The sequence below is a fragment of the Mycteria americana genome, chromosome 9 (genome assembly GCF_035582795.1).
Source record: "Mycteria americana isolate JAX WOST 10 ecotype Jacksonville Zoo and Gardens chromosome 9, USCA_MyAme_1.0, whole genome shotgun sequence".
Classification (NCBI taxonomy): Eukaryota; Metazoa; Chordata; class Aves; order Ciconiiformes; family Ciconiidae; genus Mycteria; species Mycteria americana.
This window is the reverse complement of record NC_134373.1, coordinates 8,931,128-8,950,393: the sequence shown is the minus strand read 5'-3', so window position 1 is coordinate 8,950,393 and position 19,266 is coordinate 8,931,128. Positions and strand designations below refer to the sequence as shown.

The window sequence follows — 19,266 nt, the reverse complement described above, 5'->3', positions numbered from 1 at the left end:
TCAGGTAATTCTTCAGTTTATGAGGAAAAAAAACAGAGGAAAGCTGCAGATAAAACCTGCGGACGGTCACCCTTGAGGTCACCTAAAACGACACGAACGGCCCCAGTTCCCGCTTCTGCTTTTCGCTAAGAAAAGCACGGGGTGCCGCGCCGACACAAGGCCGGCCGCAGCGTCGCCGCGCCCCTCGGCGAGGCGGAGCGAGGTGAGGGCAGCCACCGCCGCGAGGGACGCGCGCCCCCCGCCCCGGCCAGCGGGCCGCGCTCCCCGGCAGGGCCCGGCCCCGTTCGGGGGCCGCCGCGCCGCGTCAGGCCTAGGCCCGGGCCTAGGCCCAGGCCCGTCCCGCGCAGCCCGGAGCGGCAGCGGTTCCCACCGCGGTGCCGCCAGCTGCCCGGGGGAAGCAGCGTCCCGGCCACGGCCTCGGGGGAGACAGCGGCGGCAGCGGCGTTTCCCGCGGCGGGCGGGCTGCTGCCCCGCACCGCCCCTCTCCCCTCCGCCCTTCCCGGGCGCCCGCCTCCCGCAGAGCCCCGGGGCTGCGCTACCTGCGCGTCTGCGGCGCCCTCGCTCCCGCCGCCGCCGCCGCTCCTGTGGGCGGTGCGGCCGGCCCGGCCCCTCCCTTCCCCGGCAGCCCTGCCCACCGGGCGGCCGGCGGGCTCTACCTGCGGCCGGCGGCCTGCGCTCCGCTGCTGTTCCTGGGCGGCTGCGGCCACAGCGCGGCCGGCGACTCTTGAGCCGGCGACGCTTGGGCCCGGCGGGTCTCCGGAAAGGTGGGGCCGGGCTCGGGAGGCGGAGGGCGGGAAGGCGGGCTGGGCCGCCGCTGCCGGCTGCGCGCCAGTGCTTGCCAGCAGGCCGCCGGGCGCCCGGCGGCTGCTGCCAGGCCCGGCCCTGAGGCGAGCGGCGGGGCCCGGCGGGCCGGGGCGGCGGGAGAGGTCTGCCGGAGTGGTCTGCCGGGGAGCCCGCACGGTGTGTGGCCGGGAAGGGCAGCGGCTCTCCGGGGAGGCCTCGGCTCCTGCGGAGGCGACCTGCGCCGGGAATGCGGGCGCAGCGTCCCGCTTCTTTCGTGCGGCTGGGCTCCTGGCCATGAGAGAGATAACACAGGGGTGCCCCGAACTGAGACAAGGTGTCCTACCTGATTAGACAAGGAGCGTGAGGAAAAGATAGGAAGAGATGGTAGACCATGTCCAGAGGTATGCCTAGGCACTCGCTCACCTGCGGGGCTGCATCCCAGGGAGGGAGGGCGGGAGGGAGAGAGGGAGAGGAGAACGATCGCACCTCACCCGCCTCAGGTAATGTGTTCCCTGCACGTTTTGAAATACTTTGCAACAGGTATTGATTAAAATCAGCACTGCCCCGGTTCAGTTTCAGGTTCATCACCTCTATTTTTATTCCCCAGCCTACTGTTAACAGTGCAAAATACTTGGGTGTTAACAGTGCTTTACAACGCTAAGCAAGTATAAGAAACAAACTTCCTACCAAAAGCAAGCTATTTTTGCTGGTTAAACAATGCTTTTATAGCCTGATTTAGAAGGAAGTTCAAAAGTCTCCTTCCCAGTCCCATAAATTAATATAAATAGTCTTACAGATCACATGAGTATGAAGTATGCAATGAGGTTTTTCTAATTATTATTACAAATTTTAGTGCAATAGGATGAGAGTGTTGCCTCCAGTAAGTTCTGTCAATCTCCTGAAGAAATCAGCATTGTGAAATTGTTCTGTGTATCTCTGCGTATGTGTGTCACTTAGAAAACTTTGGAACCCGTTGGCTAATTTCAGCCAGATTTGAAAGACAGAAATGTCTGTCTGAAAACTAACAGATGGGGAGAGGAGGAAAATCTGAAATCTGTGCTCTGCTGCAAGAAAAGCAGGCATAAATTAGTCCTTATTCGTTCTTTCTAGCAGTCGGTGGCTGGGCAATTGGTATATGCAGACTTCTTCATTAGCCATTACGTGAATGAGAAACAGGAGGAAAATTGTCTGATATGGGAAGTGGAAAAGAACTGTGGATATTGTTGTGGATGGAGAAAGGAATGTAGAGGACAAAAGTTACAAAGCTTGGTTTCTTACAGGTTTGCAACTTCAGCTTCTAGCAGCACAGCTTACTATTTTTTTTAAATGTCCCTTCTGTAGCAGGCTTGTAGGTTTTATTTGTTTGGGCTTTTGTTAAAAAACAGTTCCCAACAGCCCCTTTGTACTGACTTCTCTATAAACCATTCTTTGAAGATCTTGAGGTACATCTTTGCTTATGCACTGTGTTCCTTCCAGACCTGCTTATTTAAAACAGCCTTTTCCCAAATCAAAAATTGCATACATTAAGTACTTCTCTATAACAGTAGTCTCAATCTTCAAACAGCTCTGTTTTATAGGGTAAAAATGAACGTAGGAGTTGCCCACAGCGAGGTAAATCCAAACACACGGGTGATGAACAGTCGTGGAATGTGGCTGACATACGCACTTGGAGTTGGCATGCTGCACATTGTCTTGCTCAGCATTCCTTTCTTTACTGTTCCTGTTGCCTGGACTTTAACAAATGTGATTCACAACCTGGTAAGTACCCTCTCTCGTAACAAAATTTGAAAAGTTGTTCATACGTATTTATTTGTAGTAGCAGGAGAAGAGAAAAATAGCCAGGCTGTATGGATAATGAAATGCAGCTAGCCAAAACGCCACCTCTGCTTGGCTTATCCACTGTTAAATGAGTTGGCTGGTTTTGGGAGGAGGAATGATACGTGATCACTTCCGGCTTAAGCACAAAAGATATGAAATATTCCTTACATATTTTATGTATTCTTTTAAAAGGTGTTTAATTAAGCTAGAATCTTGCAAACATAAAATCATCATGCCAAACGACTTTTACAGTGTTTTGTATATTAGAGAGCTGTGCTGAATCCATAAAATAAATTAAATTTTTAATGCTTGGGTGTTATCTACTAATGTTTCTACATAAATCTGTTAGCATCCCAAAATGTTTAATTTCAGCACTTTACCTGTTTTCTTGGACAGAAACATTTGTGTTCTTTTTCTTCTTGCTTTGATTTCTGGTCAAGCTAGCTAAATTTTAGCTCAGAATGACTTCAGCGTACAACTTTGTCACTATACATGACATAAGAAAAATTGTATTTGAAAGCGGTGGGAAAAACTGGACTACCTTGACCCAGGCCCTGAAACCATTTGTTGTTCAGTGGATTGTGATTTGCACGATGACTTTGGCATGCAAAAGGATTTGGAAGCTGAAGACCTTAAGAATCTTTCTGCCTCCTCTCTCCAGGATGCTATAATTTTGCTGTAATCGTTATAAAGTAATGCGAGTATGTATATTGGTCCTGCCAAGCTTGGAGAAAAGAGGGCCATAATCCAGCAATTTACATCATGCTTGAGGTTTGCTAACTCAGCTTTCCAAGGTTAACAGCAAAGAAGTCTTGACAAAAATATAGCTTCTTCCTTATTTAGGAAAATGATAGTTTACTTTAAAGACTGAGTTTGGATAATATCCTCTAGAATCCTGTAAAAAAGTATTAGGTTTAGCTAGGTTAGATTAGATGTAGCTAGGTTTAAAACTAATAGTGGGTTTGTAAGCATCATTAGAGCATTTTGTATGTTATCTTTGACAGCATCAGACATGCCTGACTTCAGAAGATGTTGGCAGAGACAAGCATTACTAAATATTTCCCAAATGCCTTACCAAATTCATTGCAAGTAGCTGTAATGACAACACGGATGAGAGCATGCACTGGCAAGTAGTTTTCTAGTGGAACACTAGAAGATGAGTATAAACTTCACTGTTGGATGTTTCAGCATTTAAATGGCACTTTTTTTGAAACAAATCCTTGAATTGTTGACAAACAAAAAAATCTTGGATTTCCACTAATGGAAAACTCTTAGCTGACCTTGAAAGCATTTTTGCTGGTCCTTTCTGCAAGTACCAGTGCGAAATAAAATATGTGGTAAGCATTTGGATATGTCCTAAAAGTGCCTTTTTGGTTAAGTTATTAAAACTGAGATGCTGCAAACATCATGAATTGAAGAATTAATTAAGCAAATTAAATCTCTTAGGTTAATAGGCCTCCAGTCAGGGGGCTGTTCCAAAAAAAAGTGGAAGAAGATGTGAAGTGACTTGCTCAACTTTCACCTCCTTCATAAGAATTCAGAAGAAATGTGATTTTTCTATATAAAGCTTTCTATAACAATTTCTGTTTGTGCATAAGAAATGAACACACCTGAAAGAAAGAAAATGGAAGTCTTTGATATTTTCTGATAGAGCCTCTTGCTTGCAGTTGGTGTGCTTTCTTTGATAGAAAACAAATGTTTCTTAAAACTGGAAGAGGGTAGACTGCCCTGTCTGATTGATCTTTGGGCCCAAATCGATCTTTCAGAACAGCCAGACGTGGCATGCTCCGATCAAATAGAAACAACAGCAAAGAACAGTCCGATGTCGTTAAGGAGAAGCAACGAAGAGAAGGACAGATGCTATTCAACAGATTGCTCGTAGTCAGCTTCTAAGTATTTGAAGCACTGGGGGACTGAGAAAGCTTTCAGAAGTTCTTGTAATATTGCCAGTATTCGTAGGCAGATTTTTTGCTCTGTGCGGACTCTACCTCATAACTCATTTAACTCTGTCTTAGGAAAGCAGTAATATAAATTGGCAGCCCTAAACTTGTTACAGTGCTTGTTAAAATTCTGTTGATCTCATGCAATTTTTGCTAGCTAATGTAGAAGATAAGGCAGTGGATCGGATGTCACATAGACTGTGGCTTTAATTCTGACTGCCCAACCTCGGGCAAATCACTTCTTGTCTCTTCCTTCCTCTTCTATAATTTGTCCTTACAGGCTAGCAGCTCTTCTGGGTGAGAGTTCATTTACTCTCTTTTTTTTTTTTTTACAATGCATTGAACAATGTAACAATTATAAAAAAAAACCAGCTGAAAGTGCCACTCTATTCACTTTTTGTTTTCCCCAGGGAATGTATGTGTTTTTGCATGCAGTAAAGGGAACTCCTTTTGAAACACCTGATCAGGGGAAAGCTAGGCTACTAACACACTGGGAACAACTGGATTATGGAGTACAATTTACATCTTCAAGAAAATTCTTCACAATCTCTCCTATAATTCTGTGAGTTCAAAACTGTATTATGGATTAATTGAATGATAAACCCATGATTTCAAAAGCTGCAACCAAATGAGTTGCAATTTACATTCTAAAAGCACTTTCTCTCTTTTTTTGCTTGTTTGTTTGTTTCTACATCACAGAGGTAGGGACTACATATTTACAGGCCATATAATCAACAACCTTTCTTCCTGCAGCTTTCAACACTCTAATTCACATACTGAAGTCCAGCTTTGTAAACAGTTATTAATGGGGCAGGTTTTAAAGATTAGAAACGTTATGAGGAAAACTTACTGTTAACTCTTGAAGTTCTTTAAGAGATTGTGAAGTCATGAATACTGAAAATCTAAACTAATTGCCTTTAACACAGGACAGCATTTATTAACCATTTTGCAACTGGTGAGTTACGAGGAGTGTGGCAGTCCTCACTGAATGGAGTCCAGGATTTTGCACGTCGGTTTTGCTTTGTACAGATTGTCTTCTGTTTACACTAGTTATGTAAATGGCTGAGAAATTCTACTCTGCCTGTCTCTGTTGACAAAAGTATGGTTGTGTAACTAAAGGAAATCAGATAAGTGTTTAATATCCAACTCTAAAACGTCTTTCTTTTTTTCCCTTAAGGAAGTTGTCCACTTGCATGGTGGGGTGGGAGGGAAGGGAAGATGCTGCATCATGTTTAGAAAGTTGGTTCACAAAGGATAGAAACTGAAAAAATACATATAACTCCTCAAAAAAATCCTCTCTTCAAAGATAGTTTCTCGCTTTCCAGTGGGAATTTTGTATTCAGAACACTTGCGTATGGTTCTCTTCATGCACTAATAATGCATAAGTAGCTGAATAAACATCTCCATTTTGCTGGGAATAAAACCCAAAAACCCAACAATCCGATAGCCTCATTTCTGTGACTAGTTTTTGCAAAGAACAAGATGAAATTATTGGCTCAAAGCGTAAAGAAGGTGGTAGTGAACTGGATTTTCTGAGACACATTTCCTTATTCTTTCAGTTGAAGAGGTTGTGGACTAGCTTAAAAGAAAAATGTACTGGGAACGTCTGCCAGATGGGAAGCATTTTAAAATCACACCAATAACAGATGTGCTGGGCATAAATGATTTTTGAACTGAAAAACGTCAAATGCTTTGTCACTGAGCTTGCTAGGGTAGCAGAGCTGTGAGTATTTTGGTAACAGATCTTAGACCATTTAAAACCTGTGTCACAAATCAGGTGCAGAAGTCAGAGACTCCAACTTAAAGGGTGGGGAGAAATGCTGGAGGAAAATGCTAGCCGAGAGTTGCTTGTTAGCACCTTGAGAAGTATGGGAAGGAGAGACTTAGTCCGCAATTTTGCTGTAGATATTCTAGAATCTCAGGTGAGATATTTAATACAGGAATAGATCGGTTGTTAATCAGTAAAATATGACTGGTTACTAAAGCATGTTTTTCAGCTGTGCTTTGTTTGTTTATTTTTTAGACCAGGGTGTTAGCAGCTAAGCTTGCTGCCTTTTCTCCCGCAGGTACTTCCTGGCGAGTTTCTACACAAAGTATGATCCAACGCACTTTATCCTCAACACCACCTCTCTCCTGACCGTGCTTATCCCCAAGCTGCCACAGTTGCATGGCGTTCGAATCTTTGGCATCAATAAATATTAAGCAGAAGGTTTGACACCGATTGCCCCCGACATGGCTACTGATGCTCCCCAGATGAAGGAAACAAGTAGTCTGCTGTGCCATGTATTAAATCGTATTCAATGAGAGATGCTTTTACATCTGAGACACAATTCCTGCTTCCTGCAGCATTGTCTGGGATGACAGTCGAGTTTATAAGAAGATCCCTTCGAATACTTAAATGTGAATCGGAAACCTCTAGAAGAAAGATTTCCATTAAGAACTGGGCAGGCCCAGCTCTAAAGCGTAATCACCACTAAGACTGTACGTATGCCTGGCTGATGCAAGGGACTTGTAAGGAAGGCGCAAATAACAGCTGAAACGGAGAGTAACGTTTCACAAAGATGCAGTCAACCATAATGCAAATGGTAACTGTACATAGAAATGCAGGATCCTCAATGCCAAGGACTGGTGAGGCCGCATTCTTAGATTAAGTGAAAGTAGCTAGTTTCTGCTGTATGGATTGTAGGTGGTTGTGCTTGTTAGTGCATTGTGAAAGTTTGTCTCACAGTAAATACTGTGACAGCTAGCATAAACTGATGGTGTAATCCATGCCTTATCTGTTCTTGTGATTTTTTTTTTTTTTTTTTTTTTTTGTCACAAAGACCGAAGAAAGTCCTTAACTGTCAGCTCAGGGGATTTCTACATCGACTTGATAGCTCAGTTTATGTACGCTTTTACAAGTTGCTACTGTTGTGTTTATTTCATTTTGCTTACCAGGATACTGACTTTTCTATGTGTAAATGGGACATCCTGAAAAAGTGAAATTTCTTTGATGGTGTGGATTTTTGACTGTTTTCTCTAATACTTGACTGATGGGTTGTTTTTCGGTAGTTGAGAGGCCTGTAATTGTGGGGGAAGGGGTTGCTGGTGGTGTAGAAGTAGCTCCATTATGGAGCAACAGCGTCAGAACACGTAAGAGAAACTCTGTGTAGGACGTAAGTTAGAAGCTGGACTAGAAGTAGGTGAATAGGCCAATCCCATGGACTAACTGTATGCTTTTGCAGAAAAAGGTATAGATAATTTGCATGTCTTGGAAATGTGGAGGAACGCTGTGTTTTAGGGGTACTGTGTAGTATGGAGTAATCTTGTATATCGGCAACTCTGGAACTAGAGTGGAGGAGGTACATCTAGAGCTCTGAGCACTTATTTCTCTGTTTTGGAAAAAGGATGAATTTTGAAGTCTACCATATGTCTGCCCGCCAAAACCAGCTTGGATTTAACAGAAGACTCCATTTAAGACTCGGTTTACATTTTGGTTGCAGTGACAGCCAGTGAGCTGGAAAAAAAAATAAAAAAGAAAAAAAAAAAAAAAGAAAGAAAAGCCTGCAGTGGCTTACTTCTTTTCTTGCTAAGAGAATTTTCTGGCTATGTACTTTATCGACAAAGATGCTGTTTAAAAAAGCGAAAGGTAATGAGTTACAAATTTTTTTTTAGCAATTGGAAGTAATGAATTCTTTGTGTTATTTGTAGGGGAGGCGGTAAGCGGCTAATTTGTAAATACTGAGCATCACAAGGCGATGCTAGCCCTTGGATAAGGGCGGGTTTGTGTACAGGTGACAAGGCTTTCCAGGCACGGACCGCATTTATGGGCACAGCGGCCCGGCGACGCGCGCTGGGTAGCGCCGGGCCGGGGTCGGGGCCGGGCGGCTGCACAAGGCTCTTGCCTTGCGGAGCGATCGTGGCTCGCCCTGGGCCGGCGGCCTGGTCTCGCCGGCCTGCCAGGGAGCCCGCAGCGCCCTGCCCCCGGCCGCCGGCCCCGCGCCCGCCCAGCCGCTCCGCCTGCGCGCTGCGGCCGGGCCGCCCGCCCCGCTGCCCCCCCCCTGCGCGGCCTCCGCGGCGGCCCCGCCCCGTGCCCCGCCGCTGCCCCGCGGAGCGCGGCTGCCTGCTCCGCCCCGGCGCGGTGCGCGGCCGCGGGGCCTCCTGCCTGCGCGGGTGGGTAGGGCGGCGGGCGAGCCGGCTGGCCGTGTGCCCCCGCGGGGCGGAAACGTGCCGCTGGGAACAGGGGAGGCGAGGGGGCGGTAAGCGGCGGTGCGAGGGTAGAGCGCGAGTGCGCGGCGGCAAGCGTGGCTACGGCCGGGGGGGCCGGGCGGGCGGCGCTGCCCTGCGCAGCGGGGGAACGGGGCCGGGGCCGGGGCCGGGGCGCGCCTTCCTTCCGCCTTCAGCCGCCGCGGGGCGGCTCGGTCGGCCCGTTGCGGATGGCAGCCGGCCTTTGACCACGGAACAGCGAAGAGGGTGCTAAGAGACAAGTCTGCCGCCAGCTGAGACCCGCGCTGCGGGCCTGCTGCGGGCTCACGCTGTGCCGTGTCCCTCCCTTAGGGCTGCAGGAAGCGCCGTACGCAGCAAGCATGGGCGAAGAAGTCTCTTGAAGCGTGATTAGGTAAAACAAAGACTAGCTCCCGACTCTTAAATTATTTTTTTTTTTTCTTAGGGTCTTAAACGTCATGTGCAGTCATTCGTAACTTTAATAGCACCTCTTCAGAACATCGAACCAGAGCATGTGCTTGGAAACCCTCCGGTAATAATAAACCGTACAGTTCTTTTCCAGACATAACTACCAGATAGATTTTTAACAATGAACAGCATTGGCAAAAGCCTTTTGAAATCGATTGAACACGGCCGAGCGGCGTGGCTGAGAAGCAGCTCTGCTCGCTCTGGAAAAGAGCATCTTCGGAAACTAGTTCTGGGAATAGAGACGAGCTGCGATGACACCGGCGCTGCTGTGGTGGATGATGCCGGCAATGTTCTGGGAGAAGCGCTGCACTGTCAGAAGGAAGTCCATTTACAGTGAGAATATACTTCTCTTAGGGCTTTTGCCTTAATAATGATTTTACTGTTATTCTTGTAATATCATCCGTATAAAAGTCTTCTCTCCTCCAGAAAATTCAGTAAGAAGTGGGTAGGTGTAAAGACCTAGCTCTTGGGCCACACCACATTCTGCTTGAGATATGACTAAGGGTGAGGAAAGAAATGCTGTGCATTTAACAAGTTTCCTCCAGTATTTTCTTTCAAAAAGAGACAGATTACTTATCTAGCTTGAATTAAAGAGGAAATCATTACTACTGTTAAAACCACTAAACGTCTCAAATTTTTTAAGGGAAAATTAATCCAATATAGGCATTGGTGGCTAAGTACATGAACTGACAAGCGAGGGGTTGTGAATATTAAGTTACAGGCATTGTTTTGGAACAGCATTGAGATACATTTAAGAGGTATGTGTACTAGAAAAGGGCAAGTGACATCCTTTTCTGTCCTCCCAGTGACAATTGTGCTCTCTTCAGTGCAGAGATGCCCTTTACACTAAACAAGGCATTTGAGAGCGTACTAAGGAAGGAGGCAGGATGTGGCAAGGTTAAGAGGTGTTTAAAATCTATTTTTACGCCATTCTATCTGTTACGAAATACAAACGCGTTGTAATTCTTTGCTTTTACTAGAGCAGGTGGAATAATTCCTGTGGTGGCACAGCAACTTCACAGAGAAAACATCGAGCAAGTAGTAAAAGAAGTGCTTAGTGTCAGCGGAGTTTCTGTACATGAACTCACAGCTATCGCAACTACAGTAAAACCGGGGCTTGCACTAAGCCTTGAAGTGGGGCTGCAGTACAGCCTGAACTTGGTGAGGAGGTGCCAGAAGCCGTTCATACCCATCCATCACATGGAGGCTCACGCACTGACCGTCAGACTGACGCATCACGTGGAGTTTCCCTTCTTGGTTCTTTTACTCTCTGGAGGCCACTGCCTCTTGGCAGTAGCACAGGGAGTTTCAGATTTCCTTCTGCTTGGACAGTCCATAGATATAGCACCGGGGGACATGCTGGACAAGGTAATGTTTCCTGACGTGAGTGAGTCTAGTGCTTTTTTTTTCTTTTTACTTTAGTTATACTACATAATGGTAGTATTATCATCAGCCCGAGGACAGTAATACAGTGCAATATGAGCTTTACTTAACTTTTTTTTCCCCTTATTTTGAAATACCGTAGATTTAAGACACAAGAGGCTATTAAAAATCTATGCATAGCATCAGCTGTAACATATGTAAACTAATTATATTTTTAGCAAATAGACAACATAACCAAAACTGGTGTCGGAAGTTTCATTGACACCCCTTATACAAACGAGTTGTATGAATTTGAGAAGATGGATAGTGATATTTCAAAGGATGCTGTCAGGTTTAAAAGCGGTACATATTAAAACATTCCTTACCAGTTTTTTTTTATACAGTTTGAAAAGCCTGGTTTGGCTTTCAGAATCTAAGTTATCTGGGTCACTGAGTACAATCTGTAAAATTGATCACTTACAGTTTTGTTCTCAAACACAAGCAGAGTTTTTAAACAGTATTTGTGTGTATTAATTAAAAAAGTGGGGGAGTGAGTGGAGTCAAAAGGGGATTGTTGAAAGTTGAAACCAACTTTGTTCCTGTTTATCCGGTGATACAGTATGGCAGTCCATGTGTGTTTCCTATAGCACAAAAATTGGGTAATTACTGTTTCCTGCAAAATTTGTTGATCCTCATGTTTGCCCAAATTGTTCTAAACTGTTCTAATTACTCCAGAAAAAAAAAAATCCAGCTGGCGCATGTCTTGTCCTTCTTGCACCCTGTTCGTAATTCCACGCTGGATTGGATTTTGTGGTGTCTAATTTTACTCCACAGACTACAATACAGTGATGCAGTTTAGGAGGAATTAATTTAGCTCTCTATTCTGAGTCTGTTGTTTATTACCTCCTTAGGTAGCAAGAAGACTCTCTTTAAGAAAGCACCCAGAGTGCCACAGCATGGCTGGGGGGAAGGCGATAGAGCACTTGGCTCAAACTGGAAACCGGCAACAGCACACCTTCAGGCTTCCCATGCAACAATACCGTAACTGTGATTTTTCTTTTTCTGGACTTCAGAACCTTGTCAATAAAGCCATTATTCAAAAAGAAAAAGAAGAAGGTATTTTCAAACAAAGTCAGATATAAACCATGTTTCTGATGAGCTATACTTGGGAAAACCCATTTGATCATACATTTTTCTAGGTATTCAAGAAGGTGAGATCCTATCCTGTGTTAAGGATATTGCTGCTGCTGTACAGCATGCAGTGGCGGTTCATATTATCCAGCGGACATATCGAGCCATGCTGTTCTGCATAAAAAATAGCATATTATCATCAAAAAATGCAACTTTGGTGGGTATACTTTTTTTTCCTTTTTATATTTGACTGTATAACATCATTTGAAGATGCAGGTGCCTTGTTGCGCTTTCTCCCTTGACAGGCGAGGAAGATGTCAGTATGTATTACATTGCTAAAATACCAGGATTAAAGTAATAGTCATACAAATATTTACAATAAAGTCTGTCATAGTTTGGCTTTAAGCTAGAAAGATATTTTCTTACCATCTAATCTGATCTTCCATAACAATTTAGGCCACATAATGTGACCTAGTGGTCCCCAATACTTGACAGCTGTTCTAGTTATAACATGCTTTTATTCAGGAATCTCTTTTAGCATAATAAGCTTTTTTATCATACTCTTTTCTGATATGTTTTCACCTTCAAAGATTGGTTTTAATCTTCAAACGCGTTATTTATTGCTGTCTTTAGAATTTCATCCGATTAACCTTTTTTTAAATGGGTGTTAGTTGAGTGTGACCCATCAGTACTTTTGAGTTAATGCCTTTTATCTTTTTGAAACTGCTCTCAGGTTGTATCAGGAGGAGTTGCAAGTAATCAGTATATCCGAAAAGGTCTACAGACTTTGGCGGATGCAAATGATTTTGCTCTTCTGTGTCCTCCTCCAAGACTGTGCACTGATAATGGTGTTATGATTGCGTGGTAAGAGTAATTTCTCTTTGCATGTGTTTCTATAATGTTCTTTAAAAGCTGACGTCAGAATCAAGAACTTCTGTTTATAGTGACCAAACCACATACACTTATTCAGATGGTTATGACGTACATTTTTACATAATTGCTTTCTTGCTTAGGAATGGCATTGAAAGGTTACGTGCAGGACTTGGTGTTTTACATAGTACTGATGGCATCCGCTATGAACCAAAGTAAGTGACTCAGTTCATTCACAGTCTGTTTCTTCAGTATGGTCACTGAAAGTGGAAGGAGGTGTAGACTAAAAAGCGTAGCAGAAGCTGATGAGGGGTGTCTTTGCAGTGCATGCAAGCTTCAAAAGTTACCAGCACTTCCTTTTCAATGTAGTTGTGAAATACAAATGATCGTGTCTGGTATTTATGTTTGTTTTGGCTCAGAAACTTAAATTACCATACATCATAACAGTTCTATGTATTTTCCTATTACCATTGTGATATGGGAAAACTGGGACAAGTTAAGCTGTAATACACTCCCTCTAGCTTCTCGGTCACTGTAGACATAAATCAAAATGCTCCAAGTCAAACTGTGTATTCAAAATGAGCAATCAATTTAAAAAAAAATAATTTGACTTACAACATCTGATAATAACTTTTTTTTTTACTGGTAATACTGATTTTTTTAATGACTTCTTAGGTAAGACTTGTTCTATGGATTTAAGTAGATCCTAGGCTTAAGGCCAAACAAAGTTCTAGTATTTTGAAAGTACCAGCTGGTCTTAAACTTGAAATTTTTTTCAGGCTTTTCCCCTTTCCACTTCCAGGAAAACAGACTTGGAAGGTCTCAGGACAAAAAAAATTGTTTTATAATTTTCACATGAAAAATGATAAAATACTCTTCTTCAAAAATAACTTGCTTTATATATCTCAGTGAATAAAATACTAAGTTGTATTTGCTGTAGACTGCACATTCTTTAAGATTATCACATAAACAGATACCTGTGAATCTCTAGTGTGTCTTGCATTCATCAGTGAGATGTAAAATGAATTATTAAGTAAAATCAGAATCTAAATAAAACAATGCCCCCAAAAGATGGTTTTGAAATCACAACTGTGTTTCCCCGAGTTTGGAATGGCTAAATGCAAACGTTTCCTCAGTGTAAAGACGTTTCCTAGGTACAGCTTCAGAGGGACCATTTTAACGGTCACGCAGTCTTACGGTGCAGGGAACCTGCAAAAATACTGTGACTCCCGTGCTTGTTGCAAAAAAGGTCTGTGAATCTGCACATCTCTGTGAGATGGCAACAATGTCAGTTACTTTTAACAAATACATAATTTTATTATTTTCTAGAGCTCCCCTTGGAATTGATATTTCAAAAAGAGTTGAAGAAGATTCCATCAAGGTGCCAAAACTAAACAAGAAGATACGATGGTTGGCATCTTAAAAAGTAACTTAGTAAAGTAAATGCAACTATAAATTGTTCAATAAAAACTGTTTCAATGCTGTTACATTTACTGACAGTACTTGGTTTACAAGTGTTGAAAAATCACCTGTCAGAGAAACAAATGCTGTGTGGTATCACCAAATTTCAGTTACCGTTCCAGAAATGTCTAAGAGTTCTAGGTATTAAAACAATAGCAAAACAAAAAATTAAAAGTGCACTTTCTAATGAAAATTTACACAAATGGAAATATCTCCATTGTTTACACTTTATAACTTATAATAAGGTTTATGTATTTCTAATAGAATCTCTAATATAATATATAATTCATGGAAGATTTATGATTTATACTACATGTTAAAAAAATTCATACCTTTCATGATTGAAAAGTTACAGAAAGTGAACACAAGAGAGCACAGATTTTCGAGGAGATCTCAATGTGCTAGCTGTGCCAGTACAACTGAATTTCAGCAGTACCTAATTTTCTGCTGCTGGTGTGAGAAGCCTATTTTTACTTATACAAAGTTAAAATGTTAGGGTATAGGGCTAGTGCCTTTTGATTTTCTCCTTTTTTTCTAAACAGCTCAGTAAAGGTAATCACAGTGTAAGTGAGCTGTTAAGATGCAAGTTCTGAGTTTTGATGTGAATAATGGGTTATGTGACTGTCTTCTGATAATCAATATAATACGCTTTTACATTATTATTCATTGCAATGGTATTTACTGAAATAAATACTTCAAGTATTAAGCCCCTTTTCAATAAGTTTTCTAATTCATAATGCATGTGTTTAAAATTGCCTCCATTTAAATACAAACAAGTAATTGGGATTTGTGGGACAGTTATAAACAGACAAACAAGTTGACTGTTTCTTTACTTTTTTTTTTTTTTGACTTAAGAGCAAGATGCAACAAATTAACAAGCTATGGGCATTGTTTGTTCTCCAATACTTAATTTTTGGAAGAAGGTTAAGATTCCTCATTGAACAGAAAGCACTGGAAGAGTTACGTAGCATTTCTGGAGTCTCATTTTCATGGGATTTCAACTACAAGTAATTTATCTTTTGGTAAAGTAATTTATTAGTATCATTAAGTAGTTTATCTTCTTGGTAAAGTAATGTATCCTTTAATAAATTCGACTAACACATTTCATAGGCCCTATCCAGCAGTATGTTTATACACGTGGCTCACTGATTTCAGCATAGATGAAAGATTAGAATTTGTGAAACTAACAGCGAGCAAAACCTTTTTTCCTCCGTCTTACACCTCATCTCTCCATTATCCCAGTTTTTAGTGCTGGTTGTACCTTCCTTGGGATCAACAAGCCACGCAGTCTTGCTGCTCAAAAGTCTCTCCCTGCTTCCAAACTTTCTGAACATTGAGGAGGAAGAAATCCCTCAATAGCTGTGTTCTGTGATACAATAAATGCTGACAAAATCCATTTCCAATACAGCAATGCAGCCTTATGAACTGGAGGTGAAGTGGTTCCAGTATGTCCCAAACCTCCCAAAACTGCTGTTGGTTGGAGCAGAGAGCTTGATTCTAACACCACAGAAACTTTCTTGCGTAATGCTACAAATACAGTTAACAGATTGCTATTATGTTTCTCTCATCTCAATTAAGTGGTTGAGAGTTCACACAGCGAAAATGATTATTTTTTTAAAATTAAGAAAAAAAAATACTTAAAGCTCTTCCAAAACAAGTACATGGGAACAATGCCCCAGGTAATTATAGTAAAGACTTTTTGAAATATTTAAGTGGAGATGTCTTGTAACAAGGAATTAGGCCAGGAAATTGTCATGATAGCATTTCTATCTCAGTAAATCCAATAGATTACACAGCTGGTTGAAAATCTGTGCTCAGTGAGTGGTTACTGATGGCCTTTTGATGAACTGTGATTATAGATCACACAAGGTCTTGAAAGGTTTGCTTCAATGTTTCATTCTGTACGGTTGTTTTTTAATTTGTGGCTGAAAATTGAAAGCATAAAAGGAAGTGGCGAAATTGCATCTTACACCATTTGGAGACCAGCTGCTAACACTTCTGAAAACCTACTTACAAATACAATGATCTTTGTTTTTTAAAAAAAATTCAACAAAAGAAAATTCAGTAGGCTAGTACACTTAAAGACAAGCAAATACAAAATACCAACTAGGAATAATGAGGTAGATTTGTAGGACTGTAATGGAATCAAATCTAATATGAATCAACAATATAGTGCTAAGAGAGGCATATATTTGGTCTTATAGGAAGAACACATAAGAGACATACAGGGTTGGGTATTTTTACTGCAGTAAGAGGCTGACTAAAACAAGGAAGGTGATATACTGAAGAACTCTCAGTCTATTAAAACGTGTTATAAAATCGGCGTTCAGTTGTTCTTCATGGCGGGACGGATTAAAGTGTTTAGCTTAATTTGCAGAAAAGGCTTAAAAAGCTGTTAGGAGAAGCTTTCTCTTTTAAGGAAGGGAAGTAATGGAGCATGTTACCTATTGAAACGGATTCCTCAGTCACTGCCTGTTATGTATGAAAATAACTGTTAGAATGCTCTGCAAATACTTCATTCTTCACTCAGAACAAGGCTGCAAACTACGTGAGCTCTGCAGATCCCTTGCAGCCCTACACCGCTATAATGTACAGAATACATACACCTTGTCCTCATTGCTTGTTGCCCTTCTGGGCATTATTAAAACCCATAGAATGTCATCATTTTATGTCACTTCAGGAGTCATTTTGTTTTTAAAGTATATTCAGTAACCGTAACAGTCAAACAATTGGTAAGATTTTTAAACCTAAAAATAATTTAATCTTGAAATTCTGTCTTCATGAAATGTTTGGATAAGTTCCAGAGTAGTTAGTACAACTGAAAACATTTACTTGGAATTTAATATATCTATAGCAAGATGAGCAGTTTTCTTACATGAAATAATACAACCACTGCCTCCTATAGGACATACTAAAGTGTTACAGTGCTCAAATAAGGGAAGAAAAAAACCTTCCAACCAGTTTCTGCTCGTCTACAATTTAACCCTTGGTTTTATTGTGTTTTTGTAAGCATATTTTCACATGCTTGAATTTAAAGCATCGAAAAAACCAAGTTCTTATTTTGATGAACAATGATGATTTTCATTTGTTTCTACAGAACTTTCATTTCATTATTTCCAGAAAAAGTAACTGCATTATACAAAATAAATGGTTGCACAATATTTAGCCAGCAACCCTGTATGTTGCCAGCAACTGTACTATATGTACAGAACTTTAACTAGTATTTGATAGTGAGTGTCACTTAACCTGTTAAAAAAAAAAAAATCAAACGCATCAAAATACATTTTAAGCTACAAAAATCTTTATTCCTCTCAGATCTTCACAGTATACTCAGCAATTTCAGTTAAGTAAATGCCAACCTGAAATCAGAAAGGACTTGTATTATTTCAAAGACTATACTATAGTATTTATATTACTGTGCACATTCCTTACCTCGTACCATCCAATTCCATCACTGGGATGGGGTAGTATTCTCTAGCTGGCATATCCCTGTCAAACAACTGAGCCTTATAGCCCGAGGCACAACAGGAAGCCTATGGGAAAACAGTTACTAAATCAGCTCTAAGGATTGTTTACATCAATACCTAACTGCTTACATCAATAAAATGATCGATAGAATTGCATTTTCAGATGCTCAGCAAACAAGGAAGCTGAAGTACAATTTTGGTTTCATTTCACGTTTACGAGTGCTTTGCCTCTTTATAGAGATCATTTGCACACGTCATGGCAAATTAAACCCATATCTAATAAGAAACATCCCTCAGGGAATAGTTTATACCTTCTCTGGTGAATCTGGTTTGAGCATTCTTCAGACTACCGAAGGCCATCCCGAAATGCCACCTAAAGGCTATGCTGCTTTTAGGGCAATGCTGTCCTTACGATAAAAGTGTCTGGTGCCAGCTTGTCCAGCTCAGCATTCGCAGCAAATATTCTTCAGGCATACTCCCTTGAGAAATAAGTAAATAAGAAATTATCAGCATATTCAGTATTAGCCTGGTCCGTAAGAACTACTTAGGTAACCAAGCAACAACGTAGTCTAGACAAACCTATTAACTCCTGGAGCAAGCATGGTTTTTCCTTATCTCTGATGCTAATTTTAACCAAGTACAACATTCTCTCATACTTTATTAGCTGTAAAGACATACACACACAGACACTACAAGAAAGACAGCAAACTAGAATCGTGATCTTTAATGAACTATCCTTTACTGATGGAGTACCAACATCAAACTCGATTCCCCCACGGACATAAAAATACTCATTCTGTGCATATTGAAAGTGTTGACAGTTGAAATGTGGTCAAAAAAACCCCAAAAACCAAACCAGTGGCAGTTCTCTTTCAGTTTAAACTCCACAAGATATAAAAAAAGATGTTTTTTTTTTCTTTTTTAGAAGGAGTAATATGACAACAGCTTAAAACACTGAAGATATTTTAGTATTTAATATATAAAAGATATATTTATATTATCACTTAAACATGAAAATCTACAAGATATGATATCTAGAAGATATAAAAATATCAATGTCAAATTGGAATTTTAGAAGTCAGTAAATTTACAGCTTTCTTACTAGAATATGGCTGAAGAGGTTTACTTAAATTCGGGATTTCCATCTTCTTTTTAAACCCCAGTAAAAATGGAATCAGAGTTCATTAACTTGAGGTACTCTGTATTCCTGCAGATAGCTATGTTTTTTTCCAATTGTTTCTTCAGAAGCTTTTGCTGAAGAGCTAACTAACCTCTGCTGCAGTCTGATACGTTACCGTATCTTAATAGGTCTCTGTTGATCTTATCACATCGGTGAACCTATTCACCGCATCAAACCTAAATACATTTTCACGTAGCTCAACTTGTGTACTGCCAAGTGTCAATTTAAACAGCATATTATCAGTATATTGCATAAAAGACACTTTTTTTCTTTTCTGTACTGTTTGGATTGTAAAGTGGATCTTCATTCGTGTTTTCATCACGGGTTCCCTCAAAATCATGTTTAGTGAAAAAAAAATCAATTAATTAGACCTGCAAATCAGGAACGAGTACAAAATTCCTCACGGTCAGATGAAACCTTTTAGAACACTATTGTTGCCTGCCATAAAAATACGTTTGTACCACCTAAATGTAAGCATTATTCTTCAGTTTTAAAAATGTATGTCAGATGCACTTTGCCGTTACATATATAACCTGACAGTATTTTTATTAATACACTGGGAATTACTAGTTATACATTAGTT

General features: G+C 41.2%; 3 protein-coding genes across 11 annotated transcripts in view; 2 read left to right on the top strand and 1 right to left on the bottom strand.

The window, feature by feature from the left end:
• The window catches only part of PMS1 (PMS1 homolog 1, mismatch repair system component), a 50,617-nt gene extending 49,859 nt beyond the window's left edge, over positions 1-758 (bottom strand). Inside the window, exon 1 of one of the 4 annotated variants that reach the window (XM_075511839.1) lies at positions 657-758. The gene's annotated coding sequence lies outside the window, so the exon portion shown is untranslated. Of the gene's footprint in view, positions 1-539 lie in introns of all 4 variants that reach the window. The other 3 variants (XM_075511840.1, XM_075511838.1, XM_075511841.1) reach the window with 3 other exon arrangements.
• ORMDL1 (ORMDL sphingolipid biosynthesis regulator 1) lies at positions 631-7,529 on the top strand. 2 transcript variants are annotated; one of them, XM_075511851.1, is made up of 4 exons: positions 631-764; positions 2,361-2,541; positions 4,952-5,103; positions 6,608-7,529. In XM_075511851.1, the coding sequence occupies exons 2-4, from the start codon at positions 2,368-2,370 to the stop codon at positions 6,741-6,743; spliced, it is 462 nt and encodes a 153-aa protein (XP_075367966.1). In that variant the 5' UTR covers positions 631-764; positions 2,361-2,367; the 3' UTR covers positions 6,744-7,529. The 2 variants fall into 2 exon arrangements, with proteins under 2 accessions (XP_075367966.1, XP_075367967.1); XM_075511852.1 differs by having other exon boundaries at positions 642-764; positions 2,348-2,541.
• A 619-nt stretch (positions 7,530-8,148) lies between these two features.
• On the top strand, positions 8,149-14,062 carry OSGEPL1 (O-sialoglycoprotein endopeptidase like 1). 5 transcript variants are annotated; one of them, XM_075511848.1, is made up of 8 exons: positions 8,149-8,169; positions 9,190-9,545; positions 10,193-10,580; positions 11,486-11,690; positions 11,774-11,922; positions 12,439-12,569; positions 12,719-12,790; positions 13,905-14,062. In XM_075511848.1, the coding sequence occupies exons 2-8, from the start codon at positions 9,334-9,336 to the stop codon at positions 13,996-13,998; spliced, it is 1,251 nt and encodes a 416-aa protein (XP_075367963.1). In that variant the 5' UTR covers positions 8,149-8,169; positions 9,190-9,333; the 3' UTR covers positions 13,999-14,062. The 5 variants fall into 5 exon arrangements, with proteins under 5 accessions (XP_075367963.1, XP_075367964.1, XP_075367960.1 ...); XM_075511849.1 differs by lacking the exon at positions 8,149-8,169 and adding an exon at positions 8,566-8,693 and having other exon boundaries at positions 10,198-10,580; XM_075511845.1 differs by lacking the exon at positions 8,149-8,169 and adding an exon at positions 8,566-8,693.
• The last annotated feature ends 5,204 nt before the right edge of the window (positions 14,063-19,266 follow it).